Source organism: Sceloporus undulatus, chromosome 3 (assembly GCF_019175285.1).
Source record: "Sceloporus undulatus isolate JIND9_A2432 ecotype Alabama chromosome 3, SceUnd_v1.1, whole genome shotgun sequence".
Taxonomy (NCBI): Eukaryota; Metazoa; Chordata; class Lepidosauria; order Squamata; family Phrynosomatidae; genus Sceloporus; species Sceloporus undulatus.
The window spans coordinates 262,213,435-262,231,281 of NC_056524.1; the positions used below are offsets into that span (position 1 = coordinate 262,213,435).

General features: G+C 39.1%; 1 protein-coding gene across 2 annotated transcripts in view; it reads left to right on the plus strand.

Annotated features, from left to right (window-relative positions):
* FXR1 (FMR1 autosomal homolog 1) overlaps positions 1–17,847 on the plus strand; it is a 50,584-nt gene that overhangs the window by 13,517 nt on the left and 19,220 nt on the right. For both annotated transcript variants that reach the window (XM_042456061.1, XM_042456063.1), the window contains exons 2-3: positions 14,086–14,138; positions 16,719–16,812. In XM_042456061.1, the coding sequence (XP_042311995.1) occupies positions 14,086–14,138; positions 16,719–16,812 (147 nt within the window). The remainder of the gene's footprint in view (positions 1–14,085; positions 14,139–16,718; positions 16,813–17,847) is intronic.

Sequence of the window (17,847 nt, forward strand, 5' to 3'; positions counted from 1 at the left end):
ATTATAGGAATAATTTTCTGGATAACTGATATTTTCAGGCAAGAGGAGAAGCTGTCAAATCATTCTTTGTTTTGTTCTTGTTATGATTTTTCAAAGGACTTCGGCATGTTACTGAATAGTTAGAAGCTGATAACCTAAATGTCGAAAGTTGTGTTTTCAGATTCTTTAAAATTTTAGACTGGTTGAACTCCTGGTGAGTAAAACATACTGTGCTGGGTCTAGATCTGCATAGGTGCCATGAATTCCTGATATTTTAAGAAATAATCAAGTCTTTACACTTTTCAAGATTAATTGAACAGTGAGGCTTTCTACATTGGCATTTGGGACGTCCGGAGGACGTCCCATTTTAAAAAAGGGGCGTCTCTTTTAGACGCCCCTGGGCCTAGTATGGACTCTGTCCGTACAAGATGGCGCCGGCCCTTCTACATGGCCGGCGCCATCTTTGCGTATCGGATGCTGAGCGTCCGTACGCGTCGCGTCCCTTGTGACGTAGCGAGTGCGCCCCTGGCGCCTCGCTACATCGCAAACGCGACGGAAAAAGAAGCTCCATTTTGGAGCTTCTTTTTCGGTCCGCGCGGGAGTCGGGCCGTCTGAAGGCTTCGGCTCCCCCGCGGACCTACCGGCGGCGGTTTGTATCCCGCCAGTGATTAAGGCAGGCTTTATTTATTTACTTATGCCCAGCCCTGGCAGCTACGAAATTAAAACAGGTGTAAACGAAAGTTAATTTCATTAAAACATACAAAAGATAAAATATAATTAAACTGTAAGTAGAATTTAAAGCCATTTAAAATGGAATCATGAAAAAAATACAGACTACACAGCACATTATTAAACAACCTTTCCGCATGAACAGTTAGTTCCCCAAGACCTGTTAAAACAAACAAGTTTTTGCTTGCTTCTGGAAAGATAGCATGGAAGGAGCCACTTTAGCTTCTCTTCCAGAACTTGGAAGCAGCCACAAAGAATGCCATTTCCCATGTTCCTGCCAACAGATTTACTTGTGAGAGTTGTAGGATGTGTTTTTTTTATTTATTTTTTTTAGGTATTTATATCCCGCCCTTCAGCCCTAATGACTCTCAGGGCGGCTTACAATTATTATTTTTAATCAGACAGTTCCCTGCCCTCAGGCTTACAATCTAATTTGGCTTACAACCCAAAGGGAAGGAGATTTTTTTTGTGGTATCCAAAAGCAATACAAAACACCTGTTGTGGTTGTAAAAGCCCTGTGATTTATTATACATTCAGTAAGTTATACAGAAGAATATGCAGAAATCATATCAAGCAAACATTTCTGTTCAGCTGCTGGGAGTCCCAGGAAGACAGCAGCAGAAAGGAGTCCTTCTGTAGCTGACCAGGCACAGCACCTCAGGCCTGAAGGTCCATGGTGAAGTACCAACTTTGTGCCAGTATCTTAGGTGTTTTTATAGATTCCTCCAAGATCATGCCACCCCTAGATCATACCCCTTTAAGGCCATCAACCAAACTGTAAGAACTTCCTTGTGTGCAGTGGCAAGGAATAATAGAGTTGTGTGTCATCTGTGTGTACTTGATAATACCAGAGCCCAAACCTCTGGGCAACATTTCCCAGAGATTTCAAGTATACAGGTATACCTCTTGGTTGGAAGAGGCCCCATACCCTATTGAGTCCAGTCCCCAGCTCAAAGTGGGAAATCCAGCTAGAGCATCCTCAGTAGATAGCTGTCTAACCTCTTCTTGAAGACTTCCGGAGAAAGAGACCCCACCAGTTCTCTAGGTAATTAGTTCCATTGTCAAAACTGCTCTAACTGTCAAGATGTTCTTACCAATATTCAATAGAAATCTACCCTCCTGTATCTTGAAATCACTAGATCTGGTTCTGATCTCTGGTGTAGCAGAAAACAGCCGTGCCTCCTTTCTGTGAAATGTTTTGAGATATTTAAAGCGTGCAGTTGCATCACTGTTTGGTTTTCTTTTCACCAAGCTGAATATAATCAACTCCTTCATCCTTTCTTTACATGTTTTGTTCTCCATACTGCTTATTAACCTTTTTGCCTTACTCTGAACCAGCTCCAACTTGTCTATATCCTTCCTAAAATGAGGTGCCCAGAACTGAATGTAGTACTGTACTCCATAATGAGGATTGAATAGTGCAGAATATAGTGAGACAGTTACTTTCTTTGTCTTGGAAACTGTGGTTCCATTAATGCAAGCTAAAATGTTATTTGCCCTGTCTGCTGCATCATCACACTGCTGTGTCATGTTCAACTTACTATCAACAATGAAATTGTGTCCCCAAGCATTACTACTTTAACAGAAAATTTGATACAAGAAGCTTGATGTCACATGGAAAGAACAGCTATAGGTTTCTACACCACAGAAAAGAACAGTTCAATGTGTTTCAGCAAACCTTTTATTCAAAACTAGCAATGTACACAATGCAAAATGAAACAACCAGGTCAGGCAAGCCTAGTGTAAATAAACAAATTTTTGACCATTCTAGAGACTTGGAAGCTTGCTCCAAAATGCATCCAGGGATGACATTTCCTTTCACTAGTCTTCACTTTCCTTCTGATTTCCATATTGGTGGCCACAGTTATAGATCAACGTTTTTTCTTTTCTTTTTGACATGTTGACTAATCTGCTCTCCTATTTTATCTGTGTTATGCTCAGTAAGGTATTCTGGAGATAACTGCTGTTCACTTTGTCAGTTTAAGCAGGCATACTTGGCTGTGGCAGAATCCCAGTTCAACTGTTTCTTGCTTTGTGTAATGAAGACACACTGTTACAATCCAGACCATGAACTTGTTTTTCTCTGACCCTCCTTCACCATCCTCCAAGCACCAGTTCTGCCCCAAATCCTCCAGATGGACAGAAATCAGGAAAGAAGAGAGTAGGACTGGGCTTAGTGCCACAGCTGCCACCTTGAAGGTGAAAGTTGGTGGCAAAAAGTTTGGTTTTCAGGGTTTCCAAGATTAGGGGTGCTCAACTTGTAGCACAGTCCTGGTTGTAATTGTTGAGTTTGGATTCACTTAAAAAAGCTTTTTCAGCGTAGTCCTTGGGGTCTATCCATGACAGTTGGAATGATATGAAACTGAGATAACTTTATAGTGAAGATACTACCCTATTTGATTTACCTTCTCTGGTCAGAAAAGATGAACATCAGTCCTACCTTGAGGTGACAGCACTCTAATCTCCTTGAGTTATCCTTTCTACATTACTTTTCTGGCTGAGGAATACCTGCACCATTGCCATGGAGTGGCCAAAGAGGCATGGACCCTAGGACCATGACACAGTTTTTTTTAAAGTTGCTTTTTGGGGTTATAGCTCTCATAGTTCTCTAGCACTCATATGATGGGAAATATATAAATGCAAATTTATCTGGATTATTATAGGACACTGAACTCCATGGTTTAGGAAGTTAGGCCTGTTATCTTGGAGAAGAGAAGTTTAGAGGTGACATAATAGCTATGTTTAAATATTTGAAGGGATGTCATGTAGAAGTTGGAGCAAGCTTATTTTGCCTTGCTGCAGAGACTAGGACAGAAGCCAGTAGATTCAAATGACAAAAGAGATTCCACATAAACATTAGGAAGAACTTTCTGATTATAAAAACTGCTTGACAGTCCAATAGATTACCTTGGAATGTGGTCAGGTCTCATCTTTTGAGGTTTCTAAACAGTGGTTGGGTGGCTGGCCTCAGGTTTAGTTATGTATTTATGTGTTGAACATGATGGCCATTGAAGTGTGTTTCCACTCTTATGATTCTAGGAAAGCCCATAGCTGGTGAACCAGTCAGTATTGGTTTAAATATCTAAAGAGATATTTAAAGGGAACAAGTTTTCTGGTAACTTGCTTTTTTAGGTGCATATTTTTCTTAATTATAAACTTTAAATTCTTTCCATTGGAATTATTGGAAATTGTTTAGAAGCATAAGGAAAAAAGCCAACAATGCTGATTTCATTTATTTTTAACTGGGTAAAATACTTTTAAAGACAAAGTTATCTCATTCAAAATGCCAGGAAGTGTGTAAAATGATGCTTTGTATATAATAATGTCTACAATTTTTCTGTTTGTTGTTCAATATCTTTAAACTGAATCTGACCTATTATGATGTTGTCATGCTGTTTTCTTGGCAAGAATTATACCGAGGAGGTTTGCCACTAACTTCCTCACAGAAACAGTGTCAACCAGTCACTTAGTGGGTGTCTATGGCTCAGTGGTGATTTCAATCCCGGTTACAGCAACAGAATGGGCACTGGTATGCTCAAATGTCCTGTCTGACAGAATGAGCTTTACCAGGCAGTTTCAAGACCTAGAATCAATTCATATATGTTTATCTGTGGTGGTAAAGTTTCTCTACAGGGAATGTTAATCATGTTTCATGTGAGAAATTGTCTGAACACACACCTGCCAATCACATCACATATAAAACCTTACATGTCACAAGGAATGTTTGAATCATCGGGCTTTAGAGGCTGCCATACTATTTTTTTACTGTACTGTTTTTAAACTTTTCTAATCCTTTTTAGCTGTATTTTCTGAATTGTTTAAAATACTGGGAATAGTTTAACTATTTTAATACTGACTTTTGTAAGTTTTTAGCTCAATTGTAATTATTTTAAGCTGCCTTGGGTACCAACTTTGGGGGAAAGGCAGCAAAAAAATAAAAATCATCAGCTGCCACGGCAGGTCTGCAGGGTCTGGAATAATGCCTAGACTCTGTAATGAGCTGGACGAGGGCCAGTAAACTTAAAGCTGGATTTCATTAGATGAAGGTTCTATGGTCAGACACTTCTCAGCTCTATGAACTGGTTAGTGACCTAACCTGGGTAGCACCCTCCTCATGGAGCAGGTGTATAATTTGAGAATCCTCCTCCGTCACTGGATGGAAACTGTGACCCCTGAGTGCCTTGGGCAGGCTATCAGGTCACCCCTTAACCTCTCTTCTCCAGGCTAAACATACCTAGCTCCCTAAGCTGCTCCTTATAGGGCATGGTCTGCTATCCATACTCGCCTTGAAAAGCGGGGTATAAATCATTTAAACAAATAAATAAGTAGGTTTCTTTTGATTTATTCGAGGTTTGTAGTAACCAGTTAACACAGTGGTCAAGTTCTGCTGAAGCAGACTGAAGGGCCATAGCCCAGGAAAATGTTCCTGATTTCCTTTGTGATATTTCGAGTCATGTGGATCTCATGAAGAAGGCAGGCTCCAACAGTCCCATTTTCTATTCTCACTATAATGTCTGGATGTCTTTATAATGTCTCCATGCTAGTGAGAATAATGAACAGCCAACATTTCCCCCCAACTTTGAAGCTGTAGAATATCTGACCAAAAATACAGGAACCTCCCAGGTGTGAAGGGTCTGGAGGCTTGGCTGTATGCAGCAGCACTCAGGACAATTGCCCTTTTCTGCTGGCTTCTTATCTTAGAAAAGAAAAGGCTGTGGAGAGAGATTTCTGAGAACCATACTGTAAAGATACACAAAGGTGAGGTCAGAGGAAGGAAATCGCAACCTGATTTTCTGACATGGATAGCAGGCCATGCCCTATGACAGGGATGGGGTATCTCCGTCCCTCTAGGTTCTGTCAAACTACAGTCCCCTTCATGCCTACATGTTGGTGGTGACCAACGAAGCTGAAGAAAGTATTAGCCAGGTCAATGAGGTTGGTTATAGCTCTTTCCTTTATGGTGATGCTACATGAGCCTGGCTAAAACTTCCTTTAGTTTGGCTGGTGGTGAGTCAGAACCTGGAGGGCTGTGGATTCCCCACCTGTGCCCTATGAGGAGTAGTTTAGGGAGCTGGGTATGTTTAGCCTGGAGAAGAGGACGTTAAGGAGTGACATCATAGCCATGTTTAAATATTTGAAGGGATGTCATATTGAAGATAGAGCAAACTTGTTTTCTGTTACACCAGAGACAAGGACATGGAGCACTAGGTTCAAACACAGGAAAAGAGATTCCACCTCAACATTAAGAAGAATTTCCTGACAGTAAGAGGTGTTTGACAGTGGACTATGCTGCATCTGAGAGCGGTGGAGTCTCCTTTGGAGGTTTTTAAACAGGCTGTATGGCCATCTGTCAAGGGTGCTTTGATTGTATATTCCTGCATGGCAGAATGGGGTTGGACCTGTGGTCTTTTCCAACTGGTGGTGCAGTGATTAAATGCCTGTACTGCAGCTGCTCACTCACAAACCACAAGCTTGCGAGTTCAATACTAGCAAAAGGGCTCAAGCTCGACTCAGGCTTGCATCCTTCTGAGGTTGCTAAAATGAGTACCCACTTTGTTAGGTGCAATTAGTTTACAGTTGTAAACCGCCTAGAGACTGCTTAGGTGGTATGAAGCGGTATATAAATGAAGTTGCTATTGTTCTTTGAGTCCGTGAAATATGTATAGCACTGCAAGAAGGACTGAGAAAAACCACTGCCTGATGCAGTCATAGGTAACACTGTTAGGTTTGACACATAAACAGTGTAATACAGTGCGCCTGTGTCATATGCGCGTGCAATATATATAGCTTTCAGCATATGCTGAAAGCCGCGCTGGAAGAAGCGGTGCCACATGCCGGAAAGAGTAATGGCGCATGCGTTGCAGGCACAAGCCTCATTGTCTTTAATAGGGCTCGAGCATACACAAAATTTCCCTTATGCGGAGGGGGGGTCTGGAACGGATCCCCCGTGTAAGGAAAGGGACTACTGTAATATAAAGCAGTTTGTGATGTCTAAACATTGCCATTAACTGAACCTCTAAAATAACTTCTGATGAGATCTTTTTTACTCCTCTCCAAACACATGCTAGGATTTTGATTTCTCCAGGTAGTGTGCTGAGCCATCTGTTCATGTGTCATATGGTTGGATTAAGCCAAATGACTTTTTTTTAAAAACTGGTTTTTAAACACTGGTTCTTTTCTTTTTTTTAAAGTCTTGCTATTACAGGTTAAGTCTTCCTTATCTAGAATTCTGAAATACTTCAAAATTCTTCAGATGGCTCATTGTTCACAGACTTTGCTTCATGAACAAAATTATTTAAAATAATATGTATAAAATTACCTTCAGGCTATTTGTATAAGATGTAAACAAAACTTAAAAGAATTTCATGTTTAGACTTGGGTTCCATCTCTGAGATATCTCATTTTTTTTGTTGTGTGCCTCCCAGTATTGTTCTTATGGTGACCCTGAGGCCTATCGTAGGGTTTTCTTGGCATGTTTCGTCACAGGGGGTTGCCATTGACATCCTCTCAAGCTGAGAGAGTGTGAGAGTGTCCAAGATCACACAATAGTATTTTATGCTCAAGAGAATATGCATATCCTGGTCTCCAGAGCCCTAGTCCAAGGATCAAACCACTGTGCTATATGTATATGTAAATATTCCAAAATCCAAAACATTTCAGGGCCAAGCATTTTGGATAAGGTGTATTATGATTTTCAACTTGTATTATGATTTTCCAACCCTTTTACAGGCACAACAATGACTGTTTGAATTAAACATTTTAACGTAAAAGAGTTTATTGGCAGTTCATTGATAGACCAGTATCCAATGTCAGTTGCTTCTTTTTTTATATAGTGCAAGAAATGCCATTCAGAGTCAAATCCTTCATCCAAAACAACATGCTTTAAAAGAGTATATTTTAAAAGAACAATTATTTAAATTAGTGACTTGAACTACATTTTACTGCTTAATTTTCTGATTTAGTCCTATATTGGTGTTGCTAGTGTGTGCCTTCAAGTTGTTTCTAACATAATGGCAACCTTAAGATGGATCAGTTGCAAGGTTTTTGTGGCAAGATTTGTTCAGAGGGGTTCGCCTTTGCCATCTCTCTGAAGCTGAGAGAGTTTGACTTGCTCAAGGTCACCCAGTGGCTTTCCATGGCTAAGCAAGGATTCAAACCCTTGTCTCCAAAGTTGTTACAGTCCATTGTTCAAATCACTACACCATGCTGGCTCATCAAACTGGCTATTGGTGTAGTCCTACATATTAATGCAAAAACAAAACAAAGCCCAACAACCTTGGTTTAAACAAGCAAACAAAACAAAAAGTTTTTTTTAAAAGCTCCTCCCCTCAACCCTGGTCTTAAGCATATATAACTAGACCAAAGTTGGCAGTTCTCATGTGGGTTATGAATGATTTTGGAATCAGAAAATCAGTGTTGAGACTTCAGTTCAGTTCCTCTACGGTCGTAGACCAGCACATTGTTGAGACTTGATTTCTGTGTGAGTTCACTCTGAGTTCTGTACCTACTTTGAACTCCTTGATATTTTGGTTTTGAATATAGATCAGTTCTGCTAGAACTGTCTTCGTATATCTAAAGCAAGAGTAGAAATTGTGCAGCCATCCATATGTTTTGGTACTGCAAATCTCTTCATTACTCATTATCTGGCAGAGTTGGGCTAAGTTCAACAACATTTGAAGGGCCATGTTTGTAACTCATAATCTAAAGAGTATCTAAGAAAGTACATGATTAGTTTTATGATTAGTTTAAGAAATTAGGTGTTGTCTGGTCTGTATATTAGCTCTTTTCTTACATTCTCGTACATTTTACCCCTGACCTATCCATGAATGATGTAAAAATCCATAATTTTGGCCCCAAAACCTGCCCTGCACTTATACATGACGTTGACTCAGGTATATATGGTAGCAGTCAGAACTCCTTTTCTGCAAATTTCTACACCCTAGAAATGCTACCATTTTTATTTCCAAATGATAAACAGAAAACCTTGCCATTACCTACAATATAGGATAGAGACATAAACTCTGAAAATAGATAGATGTTTGTATTTATATATACTTATATATACTTCAGACGAACCAGGAAAATAGCCGTAAATTGAGTCCTGACACCTTGCTGACATCATCTGACAGGAAACATTTACTGGGGCACACAGGACACGCATATCTCAGTTAGCAAAGTTAACCAAAAATTTAATGTGCAGCTACTGCCAGCATATTAAAAATAACGTAACAAAATAACCCCCAGTGAATGACATTTTTTGTTCCAAGTGACATACAGAAACCAGAAGTCCATGCAGTATGTTATTCAGATCTTGCAGTAATAATAATAATAATAGTCTTTAATTCAGCCAACAGGCTATTAGACAGTAACATGTGTATAAAACACATAAGACATTTAAAACATATAAAACTTGTTAAAATGGGACTATAAAGCAAATATTCAGAACATACTCATGAGATGTACATACATACACACACACACACACACACACACACACACACACAGAAGCACTCTCAAGTATATTGAATAATACTAAACCATAAAACACAAGACCAAGATGGGTATTTGTTTGGATATTCAAGATGCAAAGGACAGGACTTGTTCATTTAATTTGAATCATAATCTTACGTGTTTTGACAGCAGAGAAAAGGAACTTTGCCACTACTTCGGTTTTGCTTTTCTTAGAATCATTTAACAGGTACTCCAAGTACCAGTTGTTAGGTCTACCAGGAAACTTAAGCAGGAGGGGAGAAATTAATCTTAGTCTCTCATCCTTGTAAAAGATACAAGAAAATAGAACATGCTCTAGAGACTCAACAGAGCCTTCGCCACAAGGGCAAATCCGTTCGTGGTAGGGGGTTCCCTTAAAGCGACCCTCTAGCACGGCTGAGGGAATAACATTAAATCTTGCTTTGGTGAACACGGCTCGATATTTTGAGATGGTCAGATTTTGCAAATAAAATGCCTCCCTCTCAAAATTGAACTGTAGTCCTAAACTAATGGGAGAGCAGGTAGTGCGAGCAGAAGATAAAGAATATTGAATATCAATATCTTTTATACGGCGTGTCAAAATCTGCTGAGCCTTGGATAGATCTTGTGTAATGAGGAAACTACTTGAGAAACTCACTCTCTGCAATTTTTCCTGGATATTTTTAGCCCAAAGGGTGGTATAGTTAACTTTCCTTACGAGTTGCAGGTATCCTGATTCAGGGCCCGCATAGAAAAGTTTCAGCCAGTACTTTAGGGCCCACGTCCAAGCAGTGCATTCAACTGAATGACAACCCGCTTTGAGACGTAAGACGGCTGATGGAACACAATTGGGTACTCCAAAAAAATTTCGGAGATAGGCTGAGAGAACCTGTTCTAGTACTGTGGAGAAGCCTAGGATCCAGATAGGGATCCCAAATAACAATTGTGGCATGACCTTAGCCTGGAAAACCTTCAGTGCAGCGGGTAGAAATTGGCCTCCTTTAGTGTAGAAAAATCGAACTAATGCCTTGGCACTATTATCTGCTGACTGAATAACGGCAGACCTCTGGGATGTCCAACCACACGATGATTGGAATATTATTCCTAAATACTTAAAGAGTTTAACTTGCTCTAAGCTATGTCCATTTAGGGTCCATTTGGATTGACTCTGGTTTTTAGAAAAAAAACATGATTTTGGTTTTACTATAATTGATGGTTAAGCGATTTTCTTCACAGTAACCCCCAAAAGCTCTCAAGATTCGTTTCAAACCTATTTTTGAAAATGAAAGGAGAACTGCATCATCTGCATACAAGAGTAGGGGGATACTGACAGAGCCCAATTTAGGTGAATGGCATGCTTCTAAGGAGATAGAGGCTGAAAGATCATTAAGGTAAAGATTGAATAATCAAGGTGCCAAAATGCACCCTTGACGCACACCCATTTTGGGCAGAAATAGGTTTTGTAAGGTTACCCTGAATACCACATCTCACTTGTATAGTCGTGTCTCTATACAAATTCATGATTAGCCATAATAGTATCTTGCAGTGGTTCTTGAAAGAACATGTCTCATACATGGCACGTCATCTACAGGCTTTCTCATCCACTTCCCTATTAAAGAAAGAAAGATGTGTGTGTCTGCATCTCTTTTGCTCTGTTGAATGGTTCCAGTAAACCTTAGATCTTTGGTTAGAGACAATCTACTTTTTCTGAGCTGCTAAAAAAATCTGCCTAGCTTCATATGATCTCATTGTGAAAATGTGAGTCAACTAATGTCACCATATTGTATGCAGGTTGATTTTCCCATGATGTGTACTGTACAGGTATTCCTCAGTTAACAAAATAGATGTGTTTCTAGGCATTACTTTTTTAACAGAAAATATGGTTATCAGTGCAGAAATAATATGGCAAAAATAGGGATAGGTTTCTACACCACGCAAGAAAACAGTTCAACATGTTTCTGTAAACCTTTTATTGAAAACTATCAATGTGCACACATGAAATGAAAGAACCAGGTCAGGCAAACCTCGTGTGAGTAAACAAAAAGACTTTGAATCTTCCAGTGATCACTTAAAGGCTTCTTTCAGAATGCATCTAGGGATGATTTTCTTCTTTCTTTCACCACTCTCCACTTTTCTTAAGATTTCTGTTTTGTGGCCAAATACAAAACTGTGCTTTTTAATATGCTGGGGGTAGCTGGTGAGGCAGGCTTAACCGTTTTCTCATTTGTGGATGCTCAGTAAGGATCTTTGGAGGCAGCTGCTCTAAGCAGGCACTTACAGCTACAGTCGAATACAGTACCATTCTTTCCCAGTCCAGGCTTTGTACTACTACACACTGCTGCAACCCAGCACACACACAAAAATGTTTCCCCAGTCTTCTTTCACGATTTCCCTGATGCTGATAATGCTAAAAAACCCCTTCAGCTAGAGAGAATGAGGAGGAAAAGGGGAAATAGGAACTTCTTTGTCAGAGGCACTGTCAACTGAGGTATAGTATGCCTCAGTAAATGTTTCCGTTCAGATGATGTCATCATGATGTCAGGAACACAATTTATGCCTAATTTCCTAGTTCATTTGATGTAGATTGCTAGAATGTGCATTTTCCTCTGAACTTAACTAGCTTTACATACCTCCAATATTTTGCAGATGAAAACAGAGACATATGCCATAAAGAAAAATCAGCATGGTCATAAGAATGTGGACAGGCAAGAAAAGGACAAAAATTATTGATGAGGTTAACCGCACAATGCTAGTATTTTAAGTGGAGAGACTCTGGAATTTATGTACTGAGTTAGAAAAGGCTGACCCCCCCTCCCCCCACATTTAGTAAATACAACACTCTATATGCACAATAGTACCAGTACATATATTATTCTACAATCAGGGTGCCTTTATCAGACCTGCTCAAAATTACAGCTTTCTCTCAGATCTACTATGTCAATTCTGTGTTCATACCCACCCCACGGTACAGTGTCCCAAATTTATTTGCTATTATATGTTTTCATTTCAGGTTGTTTGATTTATGGTAACCCTTAAAGTAAACCTTGGAAGGGGGTTTCTTGGTAAGATTTGTTCAGACAGGGCTTACCTCTGTCTTCCTCTGAGGTTGAGAGTGTGTGATTTGTACAGAGTCACCAAGTGGTTTTCCATGGCTAAGTGGATTCAGGCCTTGATCTCCCAGAGTGCAACGTTCAAACCACAACACCACACTAGCTCTCTTACAGAATTGTGTATGTGTGCGCCTTCCGGTTTCCTGTCTACTTGTGATGACCCCATGATTTTCATAGGGTATTCTTAGGCAAGGAATATTCAAAGGTGGTTTTGCCAATGCCTTCCTCTGAAATACAGCCTATATCTAGCACCTGGTATTTGTTGACTCTACTTAGCTTTCAAAATCAATCAGGATCTATACAATTAGATGGTTTCTGTGCATACTGTACTACATACAACACTAAAATTCACTGTTTTCTGTGTGCTAGTGTGCCTTCTATATGAAAGGGGCATGTAAGGGAGGGGCAGGCTCCTCGTTATTTATGATGGCAATAGATTACTGGAGGTTTAGTGTTTTTAGTGTTAAATCAAACATTACATCTGAACAGTTGTTAGTCTAGGTTTTAAGACTGATTATATTAGACACTGCTAGTTGTCCTTTCTGTACTGATAAAAAGCTTGGGATAGTTTGTCAGGGAAAGAGATATCGAACACAATGGGATGATGGTAGCATAAACCTTCATAGATCCCAGATGTATGTTTTCCTCAGATGTATGTTTGATCTAGCCTTCTTGTATTCCAATTTTGGCTCTTTGGTTGGCTACATGATCTAATTATTTTCTAAAAGAATCAATTTTAACAATTTAAATATTATAATTTCTATCATTAGTAGAGCAAGAATTTACTAAATCATCACATTCAGTAGGAGTATATTAAATATAATCTCAACATTCACCTTCTGACTATCCAGCCAGATAGTAGTTCTTATACTGGAATAATGCACTCAACTACATAATAGTGTGGAGTTGCTGCATAATAAGAGACCACAGGTGGGAGACTGCATTTCTGAATGTAGATAGATAGACCAACCAACCAACAAACATCTCCTTGCAAGTAGCAAGTGAGGACATCAGGGAGAAATGCTCTGTCCTAGGCATCTCTCTGTTTTCCACGTGTAGGATTAAAAATAAAAAGCATTAAAATAATGCATCAGGTTGCAGTTTGCAGTCCAAAGTGATAGAAATTTATTACAAGTGTACAGTGAAATATTGTGCATGAACTATGAATGAACCATGGGTTTACAGAATACAGTGGGCCCTTGGTATCCACTGGGGTTTGGTTCCAGGATCCCCTGTGGATAACAAAATCCGTGTATGCCCAAGTCCCATTAAATATAATGACGTAGCAAAATGGTGTCCCTTATAAAAAATAGAAAATCAAGGTTTGATATTTGAAATTTATACTTTTTTGAACATTTTCAAACCGTGGATGCTTGAATCCATGTATAAAAAATCAGTGTATATTCTATATGCTGCAGCCATATACATTCAGTAATGTTTTTCGTGTGAGCAAATTACTTTGATAGTGCTTAGTTGAACTCTGGGATTTTCTGTTTCATGATGTTATGATGACTGCTGACTTGGACAACTTTTAAAGATGTTCTCAAAAACTATCAGTGGCTATATGTTCATTCAGGTTTGTCAAAAGATGAGAGCGGTTGGAAATAAAATTGCTTGTGTCTGTATGACAGAATTTTTTAGTCCTTCACATCTTTAGCCATGGTTTCATTTTCCTGTTAAGAGTAGAAATACTTGTTAAGTTTGTTGTTATAATGGGAGATGCCATTTTGCAATAAAATAGGATCCCTTCCCCAAATATTGCTTCAACTTTTCTAACATGTTTTATACTTTATCCTAGGGATTCATCAAAGATGTTCATGAGGATTCACTCACTGTTGTGTTTGAAAATAAGTAAGTATTGCTTTGAAACATATACGGAATGCTAATTATTTTTTTTACTATTCAGTTATTGAATGTACTGTTTCCTGAAACTCGTGACTTCTTGCTTACTGTGAAGGAAAATGCTTCTTGACTGAAAATATGTTACAATATTAATTCTTAAAATTTGATACTAAGTTCTTAATTATGTTATGTTATTTATAGAATAAAATTAAAACATAAACATGGAAAACAGTTTAGAAACCAACTTTAAAAGACAATATTGTAATACAAGAAATCTTTGAAAACTGAATACAGTTTCTGCCTCTTGGATCATGCTGGGATCCAGAGGTGGGTGACCTTTGGAACTGGGTCAATTTATGGCTTCATGTTTTTGAAGCCAATACTATTGTGTATTTTCTTAACAGTTATAGCATTTCCCCCCATTTTTGCATTCATACAGAAATACAACAGGTGATTATCACCCGTTAATTTTAAGTTAAAATTATAGTTGTGAAATACTTTTCATATGATGTCACCTCCAAGCAATAGCTGCTCTGTCTGTGATGTGTGGTTAGGGCATCCCTTTTCATTGATGGTGGTGGTGGTGGGAAACCTGTCAATAAATCAATCATGCAGCAATCTCATTATTCCTCAGTGTGAAATGTCACTGTGATAGTAGTTGCAATATTGGCGGTCATGTAGTATCAAAGGGGGGATACAGATGGGCAGAAAGGAGCACCGAGACGCCACCCCTTTCTGCCCCACATTGTTCCTTGGCGACCGCACAGCACCACCAATGATGTGCTGCAAAAATGTGACTCCTTTCTGTGCCACTGCCAAGGCACCATTAGTTCCCTGGAGTAGCATGGTGACTTTTCTTGTGCGCCATGCTGTTTAGAGGCGGCACACAAGGCACGTGATTGGCACGCATGCTGTCTGAACATGTGCATGCCCAAAATGGAGCTGGGAGAGCGTGGAGCGTGTGGACGCTCCGCTCTCCCAAGCCCTAATTTTGTCTCCAGGCCGCCACCAAGTGGCGGTCTGTATCAGGCCATAGTTTCCTTCTCTCTCCTGTTCCCCTTCCTCTTCACTATTCCAAACAGCCTGGTTTAATTTATTTACCAAATATACTCAACTGTAAGTTGATCTCATGTACAGTGGATCTTTGTTATCTGCTGGGGTTTGGTTCCAGGAACCCCCGTGAATAAAAAAATCCATGTATGCTCAAGTCACATTAAATAGAATGGTTTAGCAAAATGATGTCCCTTATTTAAAATGGGAAAATCAAGGTTTTATAGTTGAAATTTATACTTTTTGAATATTTTCGAGCCATGGATGCTTGAATCCGTGTATAAAAAAATCTGTGGATTAGGAGGGCCAACTATATAAGTCGGGGGCAGGTTTTGATGCCAAAACTAAGGATTTTGATAGGATCAGTGGATAAGTTGAGGGTAAAATTTAGGGGCCTAGTATAAAGGATGTAAAAAGCTTACAAAATTCCAGGAGGCATAACTGTTTGTGCTCACCCTAAATCCTGGCTGGATGAGAAGGTAGAGGGGGTAGAGCTTCCAGAACAGATTACACTCTTGACTTTGACAAGAGGATGATTCTTTTTTAAATAAGAGTTTAAGTACAGTACTTATGACCCATGGTTAAGTCAACTTAGGTTTTTTGGGACTATTTTTTAATTAAAATTTCTAGACTTATACATGAGTATATACAATATTTTGTTTCTTTTATTTATTTTTTTAAAAACTTAAAACACATTAGCAGAACTCTGGAACTGCATTAAAACGTGAATTGCGAGAGAGAGAGAGAGAGAGAGAGAGAGAGAGGAACAAAAAAAGAAAGGCATGCTGGGTAGGGTATAGGGCAGAGAGATGGGGTTAAAGGGAGTCCAGAAGAGAGCATGATGGCAGAAACAACTCCATTGCGTGATTGAAAAGATGTGTGGTAATGGATGCTGATAACAGATACAAATCTGTTTTCTTGAACAAGTGTGATTGTGGCAGGAAAGGGGATTGTGTGATAATGTCCTCAGTAAGAGCTTCTTGTGACAAGAGCAGAAATGCCAATGTAAATCAGAACCCCACCTTTTCAAGTCATCCTTGTCCTTGTTGAGATCAGTTTTAAGTGATGGGGGGGGGGGGAAGGTACAATAAACCTTAGGCTCATATATTCTCTGAACTCTTTCTTCATTCATGAGAAAAGAGAAAGGTTGGAACAGGTTACAGTTTGATGGCATACAGAAGCTTTGAAAGCTAGGTTGTTTTAGTGCAAATTAGTCAAACTCTTATTTCAGCTGTAAAGGGTGAAAGGAAAGGGACAGTACAAATGTAAAAGGTTCACAGATCAGTCCTGATGCCTCTGACCATAGTTCAGCTGATGAATTAGACCATTGAGTCACAGATGGGAAGGTAGCTTAGTAAAACATTTTGTGTTACTACTGTAAGTGGTAATAGAGCTCTGTGTTCATCATTAAAAGTTGTTAATATTCCTTTTGTATCTAGCATTCATATCAAAATTTATTACTCCAAAGTGATTTTAAAAGTGGATTGTAGCTACCTTTTCTTGTTGACATTGATATTTAAATACCTGTTGAACTTTCAGTTGGCAACCTGAACGTCAGGTTCCCTTCAATGAAGTAAGATTACCACCACCACCTGATATCAAGAAAGAAATTGGCGAAGGAGATGAAGTGGAGGTCTGTTCATTCCAATACCTTTTCTTTTATCATGTTTGTGACCCATGGTGCTAGCTAGGTTTGTTAGTTTAATTGGCTAAATTGAAATGAGTCAGAAATTCACAGGAGCAGTGTCACTGAAAGGTTATTTTGTCCAGTAGCTATGCAAAACTCTGCAAAACCCTGTTAGTGCATTATGTTTACAAAATTAGTAGTATTGCCTATGAAAACAAAGGTTGCTGTACTGTCCATAAGCTGTCAATGAATTCTAACAGCATTTGTCTCCATCCAGGAAAGAGTAATCTGTGCATATAAAAAGAGAGAAGTTTTTTGGGGGGAGGAGGAAATATAGCAGCACTTTAAGGCAGACTGTTTTTTATTTTTCTATGAACTTTGGTGGATATAAACCCACTCCTTCGGATGCAGTACAGAGTGGGTTAACATCTATGAAAGTCAAGTAAAAATAAAGTTAGTTTTAAAGATGCTGCAACTTTCCCCCCCCCCCCCCATCTTTTTTATGCTAGAAGAGACTAACAAGGCTACATCTTTGAAAACTAATCAGTATGTAGATATCCTCATCTAGATCTTGCTATATCAGTTTTGTTCATGGAAGGTATTTGACATTATTAATGTGGTTATTAATATTCAACTAATGCTCCAGAAGGTGCAGCGTGCAGCATTTTGAAATGCCCTATGTCCACACCATATGAAGTTTGGATAACTTGGAAGTTGGGCCAAACTTCAGATGTCAGGGAGCTAGTTTTTAACTTGAGGATCCCTAAGCAGCACTAGCTGTCCAACACAAAACTAGTTATGCCCAAAATTTCATTTCTGGTTTTTGTTTTGTTTTAAAGAATACATAGATAAAACCATTTATTTGTGAAGAAATGTCATGGTTAAGATACGATCTAAAGAGAAACCAGAGTATAATGATTAAGATTAAAATGGCATGTTTTCCTCTTCTGTTTTATTCATGTTTTTTACAGTGTGCCCGCACCATACACGGGCGCACTATACGCGTCTTCCTGCTTGTGTGGAAGTGTCGCGACAATATAA